This window comes from Oncorhynchus clarkii, chromosome 11 (genome assembly GCF_045791955.1).
Source record: "Oncorhynchus clarkii lewisi isolate Uvic-CL-2024 chromosome 11, UVic_Ocla_1.0, whole genome shotgun sequence".
Taxonomy (NCBI): domain Eukaryota; kingdom Metazoa; phylum Chordata; class Actinopteri; order Salmoniformes; family Salmonidae; genus Oncorhynchus; species Oncorhynchus clarkii.
This window is the reverse complement of record NC_092157.1, coordinates 36,346,410-36,367,541: the sequence shown is the minus strand read 5'-3', so window position 1 is coordinate 36,367,541 and position 21,132 is coordinate 36,346,410. Positions and strand designations below refer to the sequence as shown.

Genomic DNA, 21,132 nt, shown 5'->3' with positions numbered 1-21,132 from the left:
AGTGAGTTCATTGCGCCGGTCTGGTCACCATAAGCATACCCGTTGTTTTAAGCATGCTAACTGGCTGCATCCCAAAGTCACGGCATCACAGTGGGAGATGGGGAGCCACATTTGAACCGCTCTCTGATGCTTTCTACTTCATTCTGATGCCTTGCTAAGCTGCTCTCATCCTCCCAGTCGACCAAGCTGCTCCTTTGTAGCTATGCGACACTGTCATACTGTGCAGAGTGACCCCTGGCTATGACAGGGCCCTAAAACGAGTCCTCCAGCTAGTGTACTGCAGGCTCATATATGGTGCTCCTTTGACCCCGTCCTGTCTAAAATAAAACTCTCTAGCGGAGTATTAGTGGCAACTGTTTTGCAGCTCTAGAGCTCTCACCCCACCCTGTGCATCCTGTCATACTTTATTGGTTTTTCGTCGCCTCTGAAAGCCTTCCACCTGTCCATCCGCCACAAACCTGTCAAATTCAGACAGGCTAGCAAGCTTAGCAGCTAACAGAACTCAGCCATCTGTAAAGATAGTTTGTTTACGTCTGCGTAGCTGCGTATGGCTCTCAGGCTTGATCTCAGGCTGGGTTTAAGCCACCTTAAGTTGCATCACTCAGGCTTGGCTGTGGTGTCAGTCACTGTAGCGGTTTACAGTGAAGAGCTCAAAGCTTCTCTAGCCCTCCACCACATGGCTCTGCTGTCAGAGCATGTTCAGGCATTCTGCTTGACACAGAATGATGCAATGTATTCTAGTTGCTGGGCTCTGGTAGTGCTCCTGAGGTTGCCGAGGCCCTCTAGTGGTGTGTGCTGTTTTTTTGCCACTGCTCACATTGATGGTGATGTTGGACTTTAGTGCAAACTGTGGCAAAACGTTTTGCAACAGAAAACCAAAACATTTATTTCTTATTGGACCAGTTCAGGTTGTCATTCCCTGTTTCAGTCCATTTTCTTTCATTTGAAGCCTAATGAATACCACCCTGAAATAACATGTCAGCTTAGTACTGATAATAGTCAACCCCCTTCAGCATTATCATTCTGGATTTCAAATACATACTGTATGTTTATGGTAGTACAAAAAAAGATCTGGATTTCTGTTTTTGGAACCAAAACGTCTGTACCTTAAACTGTGAATTCTAGCCCGATTTTGTATTTTTTTTGTAGCCAAGACAGCTATCCACAGGCCTGTTTGCAACAAACTTATGTTGTCGTGTTGTCTGTGCCCTTAGATCCAAAATGGCTGTCCACTAACCTAGGCATCTTGACCTGCATCGAGTGCTCTGGTATCCACCGGGAGATGGGAGTGCACATCTCACGCATCCAATCCATGGAGCTAGATAAGCTAGGCACCTCTGAACTCTTGGTGAGTAAATAAAATACATTTAAAACATTTTCACAGTAAATCAACATACAAAAATGGATTCAAAAACAGGATAGAAATAAATCAATCTTTATTTTACGATGTGATTATGATTATAACAATTAAAGCAAAGTGCTTACGAGCATCTTAACATTCATCTGTTGACTTGATACTTAGGCAAATGTCTCTCTTCCTTCACAGCTGGCCAAGAATGTAGGGAACAGTAGTTTCAATGAAATAATGGAGGGGAACCTTCCTTGTCCCTCACCAAAGCCCACTTCTTCAAGTGATATGTAAGTACTCAGCATCATCAATAGCAACTACATGAACTGCTTAGAGACTAGAAACTCCATAGAAATTTGACCTCACCTTCACTGGGTGCATAATCTGGTGTATGTTTGAGCTTATGCAGTTAGATGTGTCTGGCAGGAAAAGCCACAGAATTAAATATAACACTAGAATGGCCATGGGCATTCTAGCAACATGCCCCAAAAAATGGCCTTGGTCAGGAAAACATTCATGCTAGAAACTGGATTATAGGATCTCTATGGCAAAAGCTATCCGCACAAACATTCCAAAACCCTCTCCATCTCTTTATTCTACTACTCTTCTTTTCTTCTTCTTCTCCCCCCCTTCTCTCCCTCCTACAGGACAGTGAGGAAGGAGTTCATCAATGCTAAGTATGTGGACCACAAGTTTGCACGGAAGACCTGTACCTCCTCGGCAGCTAAGACCATCGAGCTGTGTGAGGCGGTCAAGTCCAGGGATCTGCTGTCTCTCATCCAGGTGTACGCTGAGGGGGTGGAGCTAATGGAGCCCCTGCCTGAGGGTGGACAGGTGAGTCAGACCTCTGACCTCATAGACCCTGGACTGTATTATTATCGCATCTCATTTGATCAGGGCACATACTCATAAACCGTCTCATAGGATTGTAGATCTAGGATCAGGTCCCCCCCTATCCATATAATCTTATTCATTATGATCCCAAAAATAAAGCTGATCTTAAATCGGCACTCGTACTCTGAGATGCTTTGAATGCAGGCCCTGATCTGGTATGGTGGGTATGATTTGACAATATGAGCACAAGTCTACTGTTTCATAGGGAAATAGTAGGTTGTACTGAGCCTGTAAGGAGGCTGCACTGTACATGGGCAGTAATGAGCAGTCCACAGAGAACAATTGCGTTTTCTACTCCCTTTACTAAGCAGCGTTGGACAAGACAACATTGCTCAAACGTGTAAAGTCACTCAGTTGCGCTGTCAGTACTGTGGCCCACTGAACGTTGAACCACGTAGCGATGTGGTGTGCTCTCAGAAGTAGTCCATAGGGAATAGTGGCCAGGGATGTGTCACTGACTCTGTTTGAAGGCGGGCAGAGCTCCCAATCCAGGCTGACTCACTGATATCTAATACATTCCTGTCTGTCAGTGAACCTGATTCCGAGTCTCTCTCCCAAATGGCACCCTATTCCCTTTATAGTGCACTGGCCAAGTCTCTGGTAAAAAAAAGTAGTGCATTATCAAGGGAACAGGGTTCTATTTGGGACGCAGGCGGAGTGTCCTCAGCAGATAGCACATCATTACCCAGAGTCCCAGACAGCGAGAGTCCCAAACAGATACCCCAGCTGTACTCCTAGTGGTTGGTATTATTGTGTCACTGTATGCATACTCTTCCCACTAAGTTTCCTTTCTGGGGACTCACACTTGGAGGCATAATTACCGACGTAGCTACCAGTCATTTTCAATGAAAAGAGTACCAGGAGACACACAGAAACATGCATGTTGCTTGAAGGATACATCTACCAGGAAAAATCTCAACGACTTGATGGCTGATTCTCTCGGCAAGTGTGAGCGTGGACATGTTCAGCCACGACCAGGGAGGTGGTGGTGGTGGCATTTGTTCATATTGGGGAAGGCGGGCTGTAGACTGAAGCCAGCCTTGAATCATAATTTCAGTATCTGCTACCGGCATCGGTACATCCAAATGTTCGCATCACGCTCGCAAGTATTGCCTTGGGGGGAGAGAAGCACATTTTAGGAGCCATTTTGTTGTCTGCAGCCTCTTTTTAAATGCTGCAAAAGAGAAAGAGAGAGAGAGAGAGAGAGATGTTCTCTCCATGATGTCTTGCATGTCTTTTTCTGTGTGTGATCGCCCCCCTCAGGAGGCCGGAGAGACTGCACTCCACTACTCTGTGCGCACCGCTGACCAGACCTCACTGCATCTGGTCGACTTCCTCGTGCAGAACAGGTAAATTGCCAAATAAGGGAAAATTAAGTGAAAATAAGCATATTATGCCGTACGTGAAGCATTGTGCTGATTGGAAATGAGATTTTAACAGCAGTGAAAACTCACAAGATCACACGCTGTTGTGCTCAAATACTCAAAAATATAACAGAATACTATAAATAAATAGTAATTCCACCATTACGTCATGTAAAATGAAGTCTTAAATGTGAGAATTTGATGGAATGCCTTCATGGAAGCCAGTGTGCTCTCCTCGTCTCTCCACTACTGCAAGAGGAAGATGAGCAGGGTAGTGCTCAGCACAGCTTAGATTCCCACAAGGCAAACAGAACTGGGTCAGGCCGCCACTTGTTCCCCGCCTTAATATAATCCTCTCAGTCTTCTCGATGGTTTACTCCCTGCCTCGCTACCCCTCAGGCAGACCGGGAAATGGAGGATCCTCAGTAATTAATAAGTCTACCTTCACAATTCCATGCTAACACTTGCTAATTGGCTGAATTGTTTTCCATTTGAGGATAGATAAAACACGCTAGTGTGGCTTAGAAGTATATTTAGATGCTTTTATGTCCGATTCTTCTGATCGAAGCGTGAATGATAATGTGACACCTTTACCTCTGTGTTAAAGGGCCTCTGGGGTGTGACCCGTGACATGACCTTGTTGTGTGTTTGTGTCACAGTGGGAACCTGGATAAGCAGACAGAGTGGGGGAACACTGCTCTGCACTACTGCTGCATGTACGAGAAACATGAATGCCTCAAACTACTGCTGAGGGGCAAACCAGCCACTGACATCAGTGAGTAATACACACACACACACACACACACACACACACACACACACACACACACACACACTTTGATTATGTGAACATGCCTGTTCTCAATCAAAATGGACTTTTGATGGAATGTGTCAGAATCATGTGTAACCAATTTCATGCCGGTTCTTTTAGCCAATCAGAATGGTGAGACGGCACTGGATGTTGCCAGGCGACTGAAGAACAGTCAGTGTGAGGAGGCAGTAAGTATCTCACTGTGAACATGAGCCAATATGCTCCATATCCACCATATGTTTGGCTATTTGTATTATTTGATAGCAACACTCAAAGATGCAATCCTGTTCTTTGTTGAAGAAGTATCCACACTACATCTGATTCTGTAGCAACACAGTAGACAGTAGTATAGATTGAAGGGACTAGTTGACCACCACATTTTTTGGACACTAGAGGGCAGCAGCCAAAGGCCCACCCAGGGCTGTAGTGACTAGAGAGGAAGAACCTCAATTGCGTTTCCTTGTCTTCTCGCGCCCTCTCTCCTCGCCTCCTCCTCCTTCTTTTTCTTCTTTGGTCCGCAAACAAATGTTATAGGTGCTTGCCTCCACCTACTGTATTGGCTGTGTATCAGCCTACTATTCTGTAGTATGAATTCATTACACTTTGTGAATAAATTGCCCTACCAACTAACCCTACACCCATTAAAACCTCACCACTGTTACAATACTTTGGCCTTATCTGATTCTGCTCCAGGCCAGCAGCTTGGGAGGACGGGACCCTATCATTCAAAACATCTTGTAACTCTTCTGCGATCCCGTACAACCAAGTACTTCTCTCCAGCTGCCACCACAACATCTATCCTCTGTGATTTACGTTCCATATCCTGCGGTACAAATGACAACCATGGCCATGAACACCCAAAAAAGCAACCTTAAGCACATTTTATTCCTATCACTCTCTATTGGTCTCAGCCTACTCACAGGGCTCCTCTTAGGATCTCTCACCCTGGACCCATCGTCCTCTACTACTCTCTTCACCGGCTCAGCATATGACATCTTCTGCACTACTCTTATCCTGGCAACCTCAACCTGCCTTTCTTTCACCAGACACCTCTGATCTCCAGCACCATGGGCACCCCTACAGTTTACATACACAACTTTTTTCAGATATACTACACATTCCTTTGTCTCATGTCCTCCGGCACGCTTCTCACATCTCCCTCCTACAAGCTGCTGCCACATGACAAATAAGCTTGACACCTAAAACACTGTAATGGATTCGGGACAAAAGCTCTCACGGGGATAACTGACACGTCCTAACTTGACTTTATCTGGTAAAAACTCTGCATCAAAACTCGGTATTTTCTGTTTCACCACGCTCTCCATCGGGTCTATGTTGCACCAAACGGCGGTCGTCGCAGACATGGAGAATCTTCAACTTCAGTTGATCCTCCTCAACACTTAACACCACTCCAGTTATCACTCCTTTCAATAGCGGCCTTGCTCCAGAGAGGAAAGCAAAGTCACAGTTCTTGTTCCCAGTCGCATATGGCAGAGCGCACGCTCCTTCTGGACGGCAAAAAAAAAAAAAAAAATCGACACGATTCACTTTCACCGACCCAACATTCCCCGACCTCTTCTCCACCGAACCTGACACCACATATGGATCTGCCAGAAGGCAAGGATCCATTCTCTCCAAAAAAATCTCACTCCCACTGGGCCAGATTCATCTTTGTCATCATCAAGACGAGGCTCAAGCTTGGCGGTCTTCATCACATCTGCCGCCGCAATTATTTAATCCTCACGCTCGTCACGCTCAAGTTCCTTCTGTAGCTCTTCTAAAAGTTCTGTGGGATCCACCATTTCATATTCCACTTTTCTCCTTTTTTTCCCCGTCCGCCATCTTTACCCCCATCTCATGGCCACACTGGCAGCTATCCCAAAAATACATCTCTCGTTGCCTCCTTCTCAAAACACATAGGATAAGAAAGTCAAAGGTTCCTCCCCTCTGACCTTTTCCTCCAATGGGTTTTGAGAAGGAGACAAGGAGAGCACGCGATGAGTCAAGGAAATGCAATTGAGATTCTCCCAGAGATGAAACCATTACTGGTGTATGGTTACCGTTGGCACGTGTAGCATAAAACCGTGAGTTGGTGCTTTGCCATTAGGGATGTTATGTCATGTTTTGCACATCAAAGTAAAGGAGAACAACAATCTTGTTCATGTTGCATGTCATCTATTCATTGTGGTAGATTGTTGGTTAAAATACAGTTCCTTTCGACTGACTTGCTTCGTGGAGTATAATCCCAGTGTGTTTTATTTGTACGACCTTTTAAACATGTAGGTCCTCCTCTGTATTTTATTGTTTCATTGTGGATCCAAATAAAGTAATCAAAACGTGTGTATGTTTGTCCCAGCTGTTGCAGGCTGCAGCGGGCAAGTTTTACCCTCACATCCACGTGGAGTATGAGTGGAGCCTGAGGCTTGATGAGATCGACGAGAGCGATGACGATCTGGATGACAAGGTCGGACTGGGACTTGACGTTCACACACGCCTGGGCATAAGCACACAACTTGAAATCCACACGCGGCGCTTAAATGTTTGCGCCAATCTCCCATTGACGTCAATGCATGATTCAGGCCAACGTGAAAGTCAAAGTTCCCAAGTTGACACTCTTCCATGTTGACACTTCCACGTTGACGCGCCTGTTGTCTCTCTCTTCCCCTCTCTGTCTGCAGCCTAGTCCCATCAAGAAAGACCGCTCTCCCAGGCCGCAGAGTTTCTGCCACGCATCCAGCATGTCTCCTCATGACAAGCTGTCTCTGCCGGGCTTCATCAGCCACCGGGACAAGCAGCAGCGCATGTCTTACAGCGCCTTCACCAACCAGATGTACTCCGCCTCCACCGACCTCACTTCCTCTTCCTCCCCTGTGGCCGACACCCCCCCCCTGCCCCCCAGGAACCAAGGCAAAGGTGAGACCTGATTGTGATTGGCTAGGGCCCAGACGCTTATCAGTGTAGGGCGAAGTTACCCCTAGATGCTCATCTTTGGTCAGTTTTGCGTTTTACCCACTCATGGTTATGGATAGGAATGGGGAAAGAGGAAGCTGTTTCTAGATCTGTACCTAGGGGAAACTTCAACCCGGAGCACTCTTATCAGTGTGACAAGCATGACAAGATACATGGAGATATAATGAGATCATGTTTGACCTATCTCCTCTTTTTGCATTGATGTTCATGCAAATTTCTACCTTAAATGCAAATGTCCTAAAGGTTGTGTGGCCAGTTGTGGAATGTTCATTGGATACTCAGCAGGTTGGCTAGCATTTACATAAATGGAGACTTGCAAGTTGTCTCTTATCTCTAACACTGGTACTCAGGAATAACACAGTAATACGGTTTACTGTTTTGCTCTGTATAAAACATTGTTATCATAACACTAGTTAACCAAGTTGCTGATATGATTAATCTTTCCCCCCCTCTCTCTCTCTCTCTCTCTCTCTCTCTCTCTCTCTCTCTCACACACACATACACACACACCCTTGAGAGGAATGTAATTTGTCAATCAGGGTGGGAAGTGGCTGTCATATAGACTGCTTACACAAGCAAGGCACCTCCCGGGAAATGATGGCTGCAGGCGAGGCGGGAGTGAAAGGGAAAGTGGAGATGCACACAGCCAGATAGGATAATACACCCGGCTGGTCTTTTTAATGCTTCATTATGGGAATCCAGGGGATGCGTCCCAAATGGCACCTTATGCCCTACATAGTGCACTACTTTTGACCAGAGCCCTATGTGATTCCCTATGGGCCCTGGTCAAACAGTGCACTGTATAGGGAATAGGGTGCTTTTTGGGACGAAGACCGCACACTTCCTTATCATCAACACTATCTGACCATATACAAACAGACTCCTGGAGGCAACCAGCAGTCAGCACAATTATAATGAACCATAACATCCCTCCCTGCGGACAGGAGTTAGAACACCAACACTCACACCACAGTTTACTCTTCACTATCCTTGTTACAATACAGAACATTGTTGAAGCCAATACAAACTACTATATCCTTGTTACAATACGGTGGGCTACATTGTTGATGCCAATACAAACTACTATATCCTTGTTACAATACGGTGGGCTACATTGTTGATGCCAATACAAACTACTATATCCTTGTTACAATACAGAACATTGTTGATGCCAATACAAACTACTATATCCTTGTTACAATACGGTGGGCTACATTGTTGAAGCCAATACAAACTACTATATCCTTGTTACAATACGGTGGGCTACATTGTTGATGCCAATACAAACTACTATATCCTTGTTACAATACAGAACATTGTTGATGCCAATACAAACTACTATATCCTTGTTACAATACGGTGGGCTACATTGTTGATGCCAATACAAACTACTATATCCTTGTTACAATACGGTGGGCTACATTGTTGATGCCAATACGCTGTTGAGTGGAGTGAAGAAAACCAGCAACTGCTTTTTACCCACAAGAGATTTTACCCGCAGGTCTCTTTTTAAGTGGTCATTGGAGTAGCTTGCTTAGGCATTTGCCGGTTGCAATTTCTACTCTTTTGCTTTGTTTGTCACTGATAAGATTTTATCGGCTGCTTTATATTGTCGACGTCCCAAAAAGCACCCTATTCCCTATATTAGTGCACTACTTTTGACCAAGGTCTACAAAGGACTCTGGTCAAAGGTAATGCACTACATAGGGAATAGGGTGTACTTTCAAATGCAAACCAGTGTGTGGGAGAAGCTCTCTGAGCTTGACATAGATTCTCTCCCACACTCTTCATCCCTGTCTCTCTCTCTCTCTCTGTTTTTATCCTTTCTTTCTCTTTCAGCGCCCCATTTGGCATTCCTCGGCTCTCACTCGCACTACGCCACTCTGGCTGGCACTCGACCATACATCAGTGAATATCCCGTTTTTACATTTTGTCCTGCTGTGTATACATCTGCTGCCCAGTTGTACTAGTAGCACTTTACGTCCCAGTAAAAAAACGGGTGGCGTCTTCAACTTGTAACAATGGCACTGTAGCAGTGTGGTTCGTTGTTATTTGCTTACCCACAGTCTCATGACATTTTGTGACATGTCGCCACCCCTGAGCTGTAAAGTGTTATCATAGCTGACGCAATGACATCATATTCCCTACGTTAGTGCTCTACTTTTGATCAGAGCCCTATGCGGTCTAAAAGTAGTGCACTACATATAGGTAGGATATAGGGTTCCATTTGACTTTCCTCTCTGACCGGCTGAGTTCTCTATTAGCCACGTTCTTCTAGCGTCTGTTTCCAGGCTTACACACTGCTGGGAATGGGACTAGCTGCTTCGGGAGAACTTACTGTATGTAGGTCCCAAAATCTCAGGAGTGTGTACATCGTAGGATGCTGCTGAGGGGAGGACGGCTCATAATAATGGCTGGAATGGAGTAAATGGAATTGCACCAAACACATGGAAACCATGCCTTTGGTGTATTTGATACCGTTCCTATTCTGCTCCAGCCATTACCACGAGCCCTTCCTTCCTCCCCAATTAAGAGGCCACCCACCTCTTGTGGTGTACACCCACCTACAAAGATAGGACGAAACGACACACACACACTATACATTGTTCTCTGTTCATCTTCTCTGTTTTCCCATCCAGGATTTTTCTGTTCACCAGTATGCTGTTTTTTTTTTACCTGCATTGATGTTGTGTTAACATATCTCCCCCACGTTGTCCAGCAACTTTGTTGAACCCTGTCCTGATGGCAAGACACCTCCCTCTCAAACTACCTTCCCCAGCCCCTCACCTTCCTGTTGGTAACCCAGGTGACCGAATGAATGACACCTGTCCATCGCCTGTCCCTTCACTGCATGAGTTTGTATGTTGTCACCCCTCCAGCTCCTCCCTCCACCCTCACCCCTGGAGGCAGCTCCACCCTGTCTAAGAAGAAGCCTCCGCCCCCTCCCCCTGGGCACAAACGCACCCTGTCTGACCCGCCCAGCCCGCTCTCCCACAGTAGAGGGGGCTTATCCGGGGGTGAGTCCTCCCTCTGTGGCCAGACCCAAGCAGGCACATCTGAATACTGCTTGGCCGTCTTTATTAGAAGGACATGATCTATACTACATTCAACTCTCTGGTCCTGGAGAGTCGTAGTGTGTGCAGGCCTTTGGTCCAGCCCAGCACTAACACACATGATTGAACTAAGGTCAATCTAATTGCATACCCACACTGAGGCCCTACAGGACCAGAGTTACCCATATCTGGCCTAGTATTGAGGTTTCCAACCATATTCTCCCCATGACCAGAGTGTTTCAGTGCTGTTTATAAATGACACAGACACAGCCTGATCATTTTGTTGTGTGATGGCAATCCTGTTTAATGTATGTGTCAGATCATTATTTTATTTTTATTTTTTTGTTGTCTTGTCTGTCATGTGATATACAAACAGCATATTACAGTCTCCTCTTACTGTGAGACAACGCCCTCAAACATCATTAGTATGGAAGAAAATGCTGATTATTACCTGAGGAATACCAGATCACTAGCGTACAGCTTCTGTACCTCATAATAGTCCATAATGGTAGCTAATGGAAAGCTCAGCCCCCACCTCTTCTACTATAAAAATTGCATGTTGGGGTACAGCAATATATTTGTATTTGTATACCAGTTATAGTACAGTACATTCGGAAAGTATTCAGACCCCTTCACTTTCTCCACTTTTTGTTACGTTACAGCCTAAAATGGATTGAATTATAATTTTCTCGCATCAAACTGTGCACATTAGCCCAGGCGCCGAAGATGTGGATGTCGATTAAGGCAGCCCCCCGCACCTCTCTGATTCAGAGGGGTTGGTTTAAATGCGGAAGACACATTTCAGTTGAAGGCATTCAGTTGTATAACTGACTAGGTATCCCCCTTTCCCTTTCCCCTTTCCTAATGACAAAGAGAAAAATGTTTTTTAGAAATGTTTGCAAATGTATTCACATAAGTATTCAGACCCTTTGCCATAAGACTCGAGGTGAGCTCATTGAGCTCAGGTGCATCCTGTTTCCATTGACCATCCTTGAGATGTTTTTACAACTTGATTGGAGTCCACCTGTGGTCAATTCAAATGATTGGACATGATTTGGAAAGGCACACACCTTATAAGGTCCCACAGTTGAGAGTGCATGTCAGAGCAAAAACCAAGCAATGAGGTTGAAGGAATTGTCAAATCAAATCTTATTGGTCACATACACACGGTTAGCAGATATTAATGCGAGTGTAGCGAAATGCTTGTGCTTCTAGTTCCCGACAATGCAGTAATATCTAACAAGTAATCTAACAATTCACAACAACTACCTAATACACAGAAATGTAAAGGGATGGAATATGTACCTATGGATGAGCGAAGGCCGAGCAGCATAGGCAAGATGCAATAGATGGTATAAAATACAGTATATACATATGAGATTAGTAATGTAGGATATGTAAACGTTATTAAAGTGGCATTTTTTAAAGTGACTAGTGATCCGTTTATTACAGTGGCTAATGATTTGAGTCTGTATGTAGGCAGCAGCCTCTCTGTGTTAGTGATGGCTATAGAGCTGTAGAGCTCTGAAACAGGATTGTGTCGAGGCACAGATATGGGAAAGGGTACCAAAACATTTCTGCAGCATTGAAGGTCCCCAAGAGCACAGTGGCCTCCATCATTCTTAAATGTAAGAAGTTTGGTACCACCAAGACTCTTCCTAGAGCTGGCCGCCCAGCCAAACTGAGCAATCGGTGGAGAACCCTGGTCAGGGAGGTGACCAAGAACCCAATGTTCACTCTGATAGAGTTCTGCTTTGGACATGGGAGAAACTTCCAGAAGGACAACCATCTCTGCAGCACTCCACCAACCAGGCCTTTATGGTAGAGTGGCCAGACGGAAGCCACTTCTCAGTAAAAGGCACCTAAAGGACATAAGAGTCCACTTGGAGTTTGCCAAAAGGCACATAAAGGACTCTCAAACCATGAGAAACAAGACTCTCTGGTCTGATGAAACCAAGATTGAACTCTTTTGTCTGAATGCCAAGCGTCACGTCTGCAGAAAACCAGGTACCATCCCTACGGTGAAGCATGGTGGTGGCAGCATCATGTTTTTCAGCGGCAGGGACTGGGAGACTAGTCAGGATCAAGGGAAATATGAACGGAGCACAGTACAGAGAGATCCTTGATGAAAACCTGCTCCAGAGTGCTCAGGACCTCAGACTGGGGCGAAGGTTCACCAGGACAACGACCCTAAGCATACAGCAAAGACTACGCAGAAGGGGCTTCAGGACAAGTCTCTGAAGGTACTGAGTGGCCCAGCCAGAGCCTGGACTTGACCCCGATCAAACATCTCTGGAGGGACCTGAAAATAGCTGTGCAGCGACGCTCTCCATCCAACCTGACAGAGCTTGAGAGGATCTGCAGAGAAGAATGGGAGAAACTCCCCAAATACTGGTGTGCCAAGCTTGTAGCGTCATACCTAAGAAGACTCGAGGCTGTAATTGCTGCCAAACGTGCTTCAACAAAATACTGAATAAAGGGTCTGAATACTTATGTAAATGTTTTTTTGATTTTTATAAATTTGCCAACATTTCTAAAAACCTGTTTTTGTTTCGTCATTATGGGGTATTGTGTGTAGATTGATGAGGGGGAAAAAAACTAATTTAAATCCATTTTAGAATAAGGTTGTAACGTAACAGAATGTGGAAAAACTGAAGGGGCCTGAATACTTTCCGAATGCACTATATATCAATATGTTATGTATAGATGAACTTCAGATATTTGTACATAAGAAACATAAGGAATTATTATGAATTAAAATAATAATAATTGAATCAGGAGAATTAAATCAAACATACAAGCTGTGCTTATTTAGGTGACCATTTTGGGACTTGGGGAAATATAGGGCTGAATATATTATTAGTGTCTATACATTATTATGTATAGACACTGAGCAGCATATTTCCATCTTTCACAACCATCTCGATATTTCAGGAAGTGACTCCACCCCTCCTCCTGCGAACAAGATGTCACCGTTGTCCAACAAGTTTGAGGGCATTCCACAGCAGCAAAGGTACACAGACATCCATTTCGGATGCAGGCATTTACAATATTTTCCAGAATATTCTTTACGTATGATAGCCAGATTGAGAGTTCTGATCGGATCATGTTTCATTAACTTCAAATAACCATCTGTTGTTTTAGCACTACTTCCAGCAACACAAAGTCTACACTTGGTCCAAGGGTTCTACCCAAACTACCTCAGAAAGGTACGTTGAAATGGGATAAGCAATGCCTATAACTGATGGTGGGAGCACATTATTTGTGGCATATGACCCAGCATTAGAGTCAGCATATGTTTAATATAGTACCTGTGTCCTGGTTCTTCTCTTAGTGGCACTGCGTAAGATCGACACCATACACCCATCTATGGACAAACCTGGCCTGCCTCCGGAGGTGCTCCAGAAATCCCCTCCAGGACCTGAATGCCTAACAAAAGCCATCCTTCCCGACAAGCCCCAACTAGGGGACCTTCTCCCCAAACCCCAGCTCTCTGAACTGCCCCCTAAACCTGGAGAACTGCCCCCCAAGCCCCAGCTCGCCAACCTCCCTCCCAAACCCCTGTTAGGGGACCTACCGCCCAAACCCCAGCTCAAAGACCTACCCCCCAAGCCTCAGCTCTCCCAAGACGGCCATCCGAAACCAGGGGCAGCAGATCTGCCCAATCCGAGACCACCCCCTGGAGAGCTTGCGCCGAAGCCCCAGCCCCCCGACTCCCCGGTGGCTAATCAACAGGCAGAGACGGAGAGCCCGTCCCCCCAGGGCAGCGAGGACACCAATGGGAGCCCAGCGTGTGCTCCAGAGACACCAGTGCCCTTGCCCCGGAAGATCAACACGGTAAAGTTCACTCAAGGACACACAGCAGAAACCATAGCACTTTTCTGGTATTATTGAATAATATCTAGGTAGTTCTGCAAATGGTAGTGGGTTCCCACTGGTGGGTTGTGGCCAGTTCCTCTTGGGTTGAGGCCACAGACAGGGTTGTGGTGACATTGTTAATTGGTGGGTCACAACACAGAATGTTTTGGCAACCAGACCAGTCCACATACTATTGACTTGTCTCTAGTGACATTTTGGTAATGTTCATGTGTGTGTTTAGGGGAAGACCAAATCTCGGCGGGTGAAGACAATCTATGACTGTCAGGCTGACAACGATGATGAGCTGACGTTTGTGGAGGGAGAGGTGATCATAGTGACAGGAGAGGAGGACGGGGAGTGGTGGGTGAGTAACGGCCCCTTATAAGGCTCACTGGTGCTACACTTAAACTGTTACACCCTTACTGGTGTTACCCTAACCCCTTTTCAGCCTAACAGGCTCACTGGTGTTACCTTAACCTAGTCCCAACCTAGCAGGCTCACTGGTGTTACCTTAACCTAGTCCCAACCTAGCAGGCTCACTGGTGTTACCTTAACCTAGTCCCAACCTAGCAGGCTCACTGGTGTTACCTTAACCTAGTCCCAACCTAGCAGGCTCACTGGTGTTACCTTAACCTAGTCCCAACCTAGCAGGCTCACTGGTGTTACCTTAACCTAGTCCCAACCTAGCAGGCTCACTGGTGTTACCTTAACCTAGTCCCAACCTAGCAGGCTCACTGGTGTTACCTTAACCTAGTCCCAACCTAGCAGGCTCACTGGTGTTACCTTAACCTAGTCCCAACCTAGCAGGCTCACTGGTGTTACCTTAACCTAGTCCCAACCTAGCAGGCTCACTGGTGTTACCTTAACCTAGTCCCAACCTAGCAGGCTCACTGGTGTTACCTTAACCTAGTCCCAACCTAGCAGGCTCACTGGTGTTACCTTAACCTAGTCCCAACCTAGCAGGCTCCCTGGTGTTACCTTAACCTAGTCCCAACCTAGCAGGCTCACTGGTGTTACCTTAACCTAGTCCCGACCTAGCAGGCTCCCTGGTGTTACCTTAACCTAGTCCCAACCTAGCAGGCTCCCTGGTGTTACCTTAACCTAGTCCCAACCTAGCAGGCTCCCTGGTGTTACCTTAACCTAGTCCCGACCTAGCAGGCTCCCTGGTGTTACCTTAACCTAGTCCCGACCTAGCAGGCTCCCTGGTGTTACCTTAACTAGTTACCACTTTGCCGTACTCACAGCCAAACAGACCTTATAGCAGGCTAAACATTGAACAGGAACACTGTTCAGTGCGGTTGCCCTCACCTAACACGTTATCTCTCTCTCTCTCTCTCTCTCTCTCTCTCTCTCTCTCTCTCTCTCTCTCTCTCTCTCTCTCTCTCTCTCTCTCTCTCTCTCTCTCTCTCTCTCTCTCTCTCTCTCTCTCTCTCTCTCTCTCGCTCTCTCTCTCTCTCTCTGTTTCCTTTCAGATCGGCCACATTGAAGGGCAGACGGAAAGGAAAGGGGCATTCCCAATGTCCTTTGTCCACATCTTAAGTGAATGACAGCCAGATGAGGCTTGCACTATAAACCCCCGCCCTCACCCCTAGTAGTATCCCTGTTCTGTAAATAGCTACTGTAACAACATATGAAACCAGTGTGCTAAAGAAAAAAAACACAAGAAACCGAAGTAAGCTCAACTAGCCACTGGATGCTGAGCACATCCATGTTGTAAATAAAACAAGTATTCTTACCAGTATTATCTTAACCTTAGAGCACGGCCTATGACTGCCATAGCCACTCTCAAAACCTAGCACTTACCCTAAAGTCTTTGTTCATGCTGTTACTGTGTGTACATATATATATATATATATATATATATGTGTGTGTGTGTGTATGTATATGTGTATGTATGTATGTATATGTGTATGTATATATATATATATATATGTATATGTATATATATATATATGTATATATATATATATATATATATATATATACATATATATTTCTGTGTGTGTGTGTATATACATGTTTTATTGTACAACCATGTACAATCATACATGTGCTCTCTGCTTGCCAGATAACAGGGCAGCCGTGTTTAAATATTATCTGTAATCATTTTACTGGTGGGCATCACTGATATCATTGCTTGCATTTCTGGAGAAGGACAAATACGAAAGAAACCATGTCACCCATGTCTCACAATTTCGTCATCCTACACCTCCATTAGACTGAAGAGATTCTCATGTCTCCGACTGAAGCGTACCATGATAACTCATGATGAAATACGTCTTCATTCAGTGTGTTCCTTGTCGTTGCTCGCTTTGTGGTGCACATGTATTAGGATTGTTTCAGTATCACACCTGCTGCTACTGTACGGTGGGATATCAGAAGCCCCTGTGGAACCTCACAGGTCACCAGTAGTTCTCTCCTCTTAACACCGTTTCACTGTGTGATCAGTCATCTCCACCTTACTATGTAGACCTTTCTGTGCATGGTAGAAACATGACTGGAATTAAGCAGTGCTATTTAAAAAAAAGCCACTCAGGGTTTGAAGAACCACTTCTGATCGCTACTAACACTCATGAGGACATGGTAAGGTCAATGAGGTCAGTCTAAGCAATAATTGGGGAGAATTCTCAGATGGCCTAGGGAGATTTGAACAAATGTCCATTGACACTTCAAACCCATACAGGGTTAGGTCAATCAGGATTTATACATGGGACAAGAGTCATAAGTGCCACTGTTTAGACAAACTAAGATGTAGCCGGTGTGGACATTCAAATTCATCCAGAAAGAGGCAGTCGAGCAGAAATAAAGTTTGCCTAGCCCAGTGTTATCCTTAGATTGCTGAGTGCTTTTTGGACAGGTCATTGCAACTAGATGGAACTGATAGATGTGTCCTTTCCTCCCCATTGACTAATTCCTCTGGTTTACACTCCATGTAAAGGAATATCAACCCCAATCATTCCATTGTATTAAAGTGTTTTGTTGTAATGGATTTGAATCATTTGCCTTTTTTATATTCCAATAGTAAGAATAAGTGTCACCAACCCAGCTGCCTTAATTTTACTAATGCAAAACGAGAACAGCATGTACAGAAACTAACACTTGTAGTCCCTTCTAAATAAAAATGACTAGTTGTACAAGATTTGCTACAAATGTACAGAACTTCAGGGAAAGTAAAATACTTATTTCAGTCTGAAGCTTTTTGCACATTTAAACATTGCAGTCTAAAATGCAACAGGCCATTCAATTCCTTAAGTCATTCCAGAGGAGTCAAATGTAAAAGCAACTTCACATTCAAAAACAGTGCCTTGTGTTGCAACACCCACACACACACAGTCAACTTGATGCTTCAAGCTCTTTTCATAACAGAACTGGTGAACTAAAATTAATTCATTTTGAGACATGGCCTTTCTGTGCGTGCTTCTTTGATCCTTATCCACTGACTTGATGACCCCCACAGCAAACATCTGCTTCAAGCACCTTGCTGCAAACCGACCTTTTGGAAGGAACACAGTATTGTCATGTATTGTAAAAACCGAAGTCAGCCATAGTCTAGATCAGAGGTTGACCGATTAATCGGAATGGCCGATTAATTAGGGCCGATTTCAAGTTTTCATAACAATTAAAATCGGTGCAGATTTTTTTTTTTTTTTACAACTTTATTTAACTAGGCAAGTCAGTTAAGAACACATTCTTATTTTCAATGACGGCCTAGGAACGGTGGATTAACTGCCTTGTTCAGGGGCAGAACGACAGATTTTCACCTTGTCAGCTCAGGGATTCAATCTTAACTAGTCCAACGCTCTATCCACCTACCTCACGAGGAGCCTGCCTGTTACGCGAATGCAGTAAGAAGCCAAGGTAAGTTGCTAGCTAGCATTAAACTTATCTTATAAAAAAAACAATCAATCAATCATAATCACTAGTTATAACTAGACATAGTTGATGACATTACTAGTTTATCTAGCGTGTCCTGCGTTGCATTCACAAAAAAAGGACTGTCGTTGCTCCAACGTGTACCTAACCATAAACATCAATGCCTTTCTTAAAATCAATACACAGAAGTATATATTTTTAAACCTGCATATTTAGCTAAGAGAAAGGCTAGCAGGCAATATTAACCAGGTGAAATTGTGTCACGTCTCTTGCGTTCATTGCACACAGAGTCAGGGTATATGCAACTAATTTGCCAGAATTTTACGTAATTATGACATAACATTGAAGGTTGTGCAATGTAACAGCAATATTTAGACTTAGGGATGCCACCCGTTAGATAAAATATGAAACGGTTCCGTATTTCCCTGAAAGAATAAACATTTTGTTTTCGAAATTATAGTTTCCGGATTCGACCAAATGAATTACCTAAGGCTCTTATTTCTGTGTGTTATTATGTTATAATTAAGTCTATGATTTGATATTTGATAGAGCAGTCTGACTGAGCGATGGTAGGCAGCTGCAGGCTCGTAAGCATTCATTCAAACAGCACTTTCGTGCGTTTTGCCAGCAGCTCTTTGCAATGCTTCAAGCATTGCGCTGTTTATGACTTCAAGCCTATCAATTCCCGAGATTAGGCTGGTGTAACCAATGTGAAATGGCTAGCTAGTTAGCAGGGTGCGCGCTAATAGCGTTTCAAACATCACTTGCTCTGAGACTTGAAGTAGTTGTTCCCCTTGCTCTGCAAGGGCCGCAGCTTTTGTGGAGTGATGGGTAACGCTGCTTCGAGGGTGGCTGTTGTCGATGTGTTCCTGGTTCGAGCCCAGGTAGCGGCGAGGAGAGGGATGGAAGCTATACTGTTACACTGGCAATAGTAAAGTGCCTATAAGAACATCCAATAGTCAAAGGTATATGAAGTACAAATCGTATAGAGAGAAATAGTCCTATAATTGCTATAATAACTACAACCTAAAACTTCTTACCTGGGAATATTGAAGACTCATGTTAAAAGGAACCACCAGCTTTCATGTTCTGAGCAAGTAACTTAAACGTTAGCTTTCTTACATGGCACATATTGCACTTTTACTTTCTTCTCCAACACTTTGTTTTTGCATTATTTAAACCAAATTGAACATGTTTCATTGTTTATTTGAGGCTAAATTGATTTTATTGATGTATTATATTAAGTTAAAATAAGTGTCATTCAGTATTGTTGTAATTGTCCTTGTTACAAATACAATTATTATTATTTTTTTTAAATTGGCCGATTAATCCGTTTTTGGTCCTCCAATAATCGGTATCTGTATCAGTGTTGAAAAATCATAATCTAGTCTAGATGGGGAGCACCTGGTGTACAAGCAGCCATTTGTTAAAAGACCAGACATGTAGGAAGGAAAGCCATGTGCTAGTAAAACATTGATCTAGAAAATGTTATGCAGTAACAGCTATAATTTCTAAGCTCACTGCCAGTACCCTGAAAAGATGGTGAGAAGTGTAGTGTACCTCAAAGAGGGTAGGTGAAAAAGCTCTCAGGGGGTTCTGTTGGGGATCATCTTGACAGTGGCAGCATCTCCAGACTCCAGGGTCTGGGGAAAGTCCTCTAGCGTCATTCCTGTGCGACGGTCAAGCTTCTCCTTCAGCTCTGCAAAGTGGCAGGTCATGTGGGTGATGTGGCAGTCCAGCACAGGAGAGTAGCCCGTCTTGATTTTGACAGGATGGTTCAGATTATGAGCTGTGGGAAGTAATACAGAACTAAATGAGCACAGTACAAAGTTCTCAGCCACATCTTCGCAGCGGAAGGTCTTCACAGCTATGTTCTTCATGTTGAAGCCCACGTTGTGACCAAGCCCAGCCAGCTCCAGACCCTGGTGGTGCATCTAAATGGACTTGACCTCTGCAGTAAGCTTTGCAGGGGAGAAGGACAGGATCATGCTAGGCTTCAGAATCCCAGTCTTGATCTTCCACACTGGAACCTTTGAACAGTGACATGTACACAGCAGACATCTTTATAAATTAAATCAAAATTCTCTCACTTTCTGAGATGGGAGAATATGCTTGACCCCGGTCCAGCCGAGATTGGAACGAATTACACAGCAGTGGGATCATAGCTGATTCTTGAGGAAAATGCTCACGCTTTGGATCACTTCGTCAATGTGTTTTGTTTGACACCGAGCGTGTAGGCGAGTCAGGCATGCTCCCTGGTCTGGCCAAACCGGCCTCAAACTCCCCTCTGGCAGCAGACACCACCAGAAGGGCAACATCAGCCTGAAATGAATGGTGAACAAAGGCACAAGATTAGGTTACCACCAAGACCAATCATTCGCATTGGCCTAAACTAGTGATAGACTAGTCCTATAGGGACAGATTGGTGTCACTTTTGCCCCAGCCAACACACCTGACTCCAATAATCAACATATCCAGTTTAGAATGCAATTACTTTAACCAGCTATGTTTGCTAGAGATGGGAAAAAGTGTGAAACCACACCAGCTCCCGAGGACTGGAGTTTCCCCATCCCTGGCCTAAACTGCAAACCCCCACAGGCAGATAGGCTACCATGGACAGCTTACCTGTGATGACCCAGTGATCATGTTCTTGATGAAATCGCGATGGCAGGGAGCATCAATTATCGTAGTGGTGTATTTGTGGGTGTTGAATTTCAACAATGAAGTGTCAATGGTTATTCCTCACTCCCTCTCCCAGGCATGTTTGAAAGAGCTATTACCCATCTGTAGGAGGATAAATTAAATTAAATCAGCCACAATTGCAGTTGCTCAAGGAAATGTAACTGATGTTGCTCCAATTAGTTTGCTTGCTATTTGTTCCTTACCTGGGCTGCAGTCTTCTCGTACAACACTACAACGTTCAAAGTTATTGCACATGCGCACTATTCTGAAGTTCTATTC

General features: G+C 44.6%; 1 protein-coding gene and 1 pseudogene across 1 annotated transcript in view; one reads left to right on the top strand and one right to left on the bottom strand.

Moving 5' to 3' along the window:
- Positions 1–16,122, top strand: part of LOC139420474 (arf-GAP with SH3 domain, ANK repeat and PH domain-containing protein 1-like) — a 77,711-nt gene extending 61,589 nt beyond the window's left edge. The window contains exons 17-31 of the mRNA XM_071170658.1: positions 1,215–1,348; positions 1,547–1,638; positions 1,996–2,182; positions 3,506–3,591; positions 4,266–4,381; positions 4,538–4,605; positions 6,774–6,881; positions 7,096–7,330; positions 9,227–9,295; positions 10,267–10,404; positions 13,375–13,453; positions 13,585–13,649; positions 13,775–14,277; positions 14,540–14,662; positions 15,771–16,122. Of these exons, the coding sequence (XP_071026759.1) occupies positions 1,215–1,348; positions 1,547–1,638; positions 1,996–2,182; positions 3,506–3,591; positions 4,266–4,381; positions 4,538–4,605; positions 6,774–6,881; positions 7,096–7,330; positions 9,227–9,295; positions 10,267–10,404; positions 13,375–13,453; positions 13,585–13,649; positions 13,775–14,277; positions 14,540–14,662; positions 15,771–15,845 (2,078 nt within the window). The 3' untranslated portion in view covers positions 15,846–16,122. The remainder of the gene's footprint in view (positions 1–1,214; positions 1,349–1,546; positions 1,639–1,995; positions 2,183–3,505; positions 3,592–4,265; positions 4,382–4,537; positions 4,606–6,773; positions 6,882–7,095; positions 7,331–9,226; positions 9,296–10,266; positions 10,405–13,374; positions 13,454–13,584; positions 13,650–13,774; positions 14,278–14,539; positions 14,663–15,770) is intronic.
- Positions 16,123–16,406: 284 nt separating this feature from the next.
- Positions 16,407–20,817, bottom strand: LOC139420571 (elongation factor 1-alpha-like; annotated as a pseudogene).
- Positions 20,818–21,132: the final 315 nt, after the last annotated feature.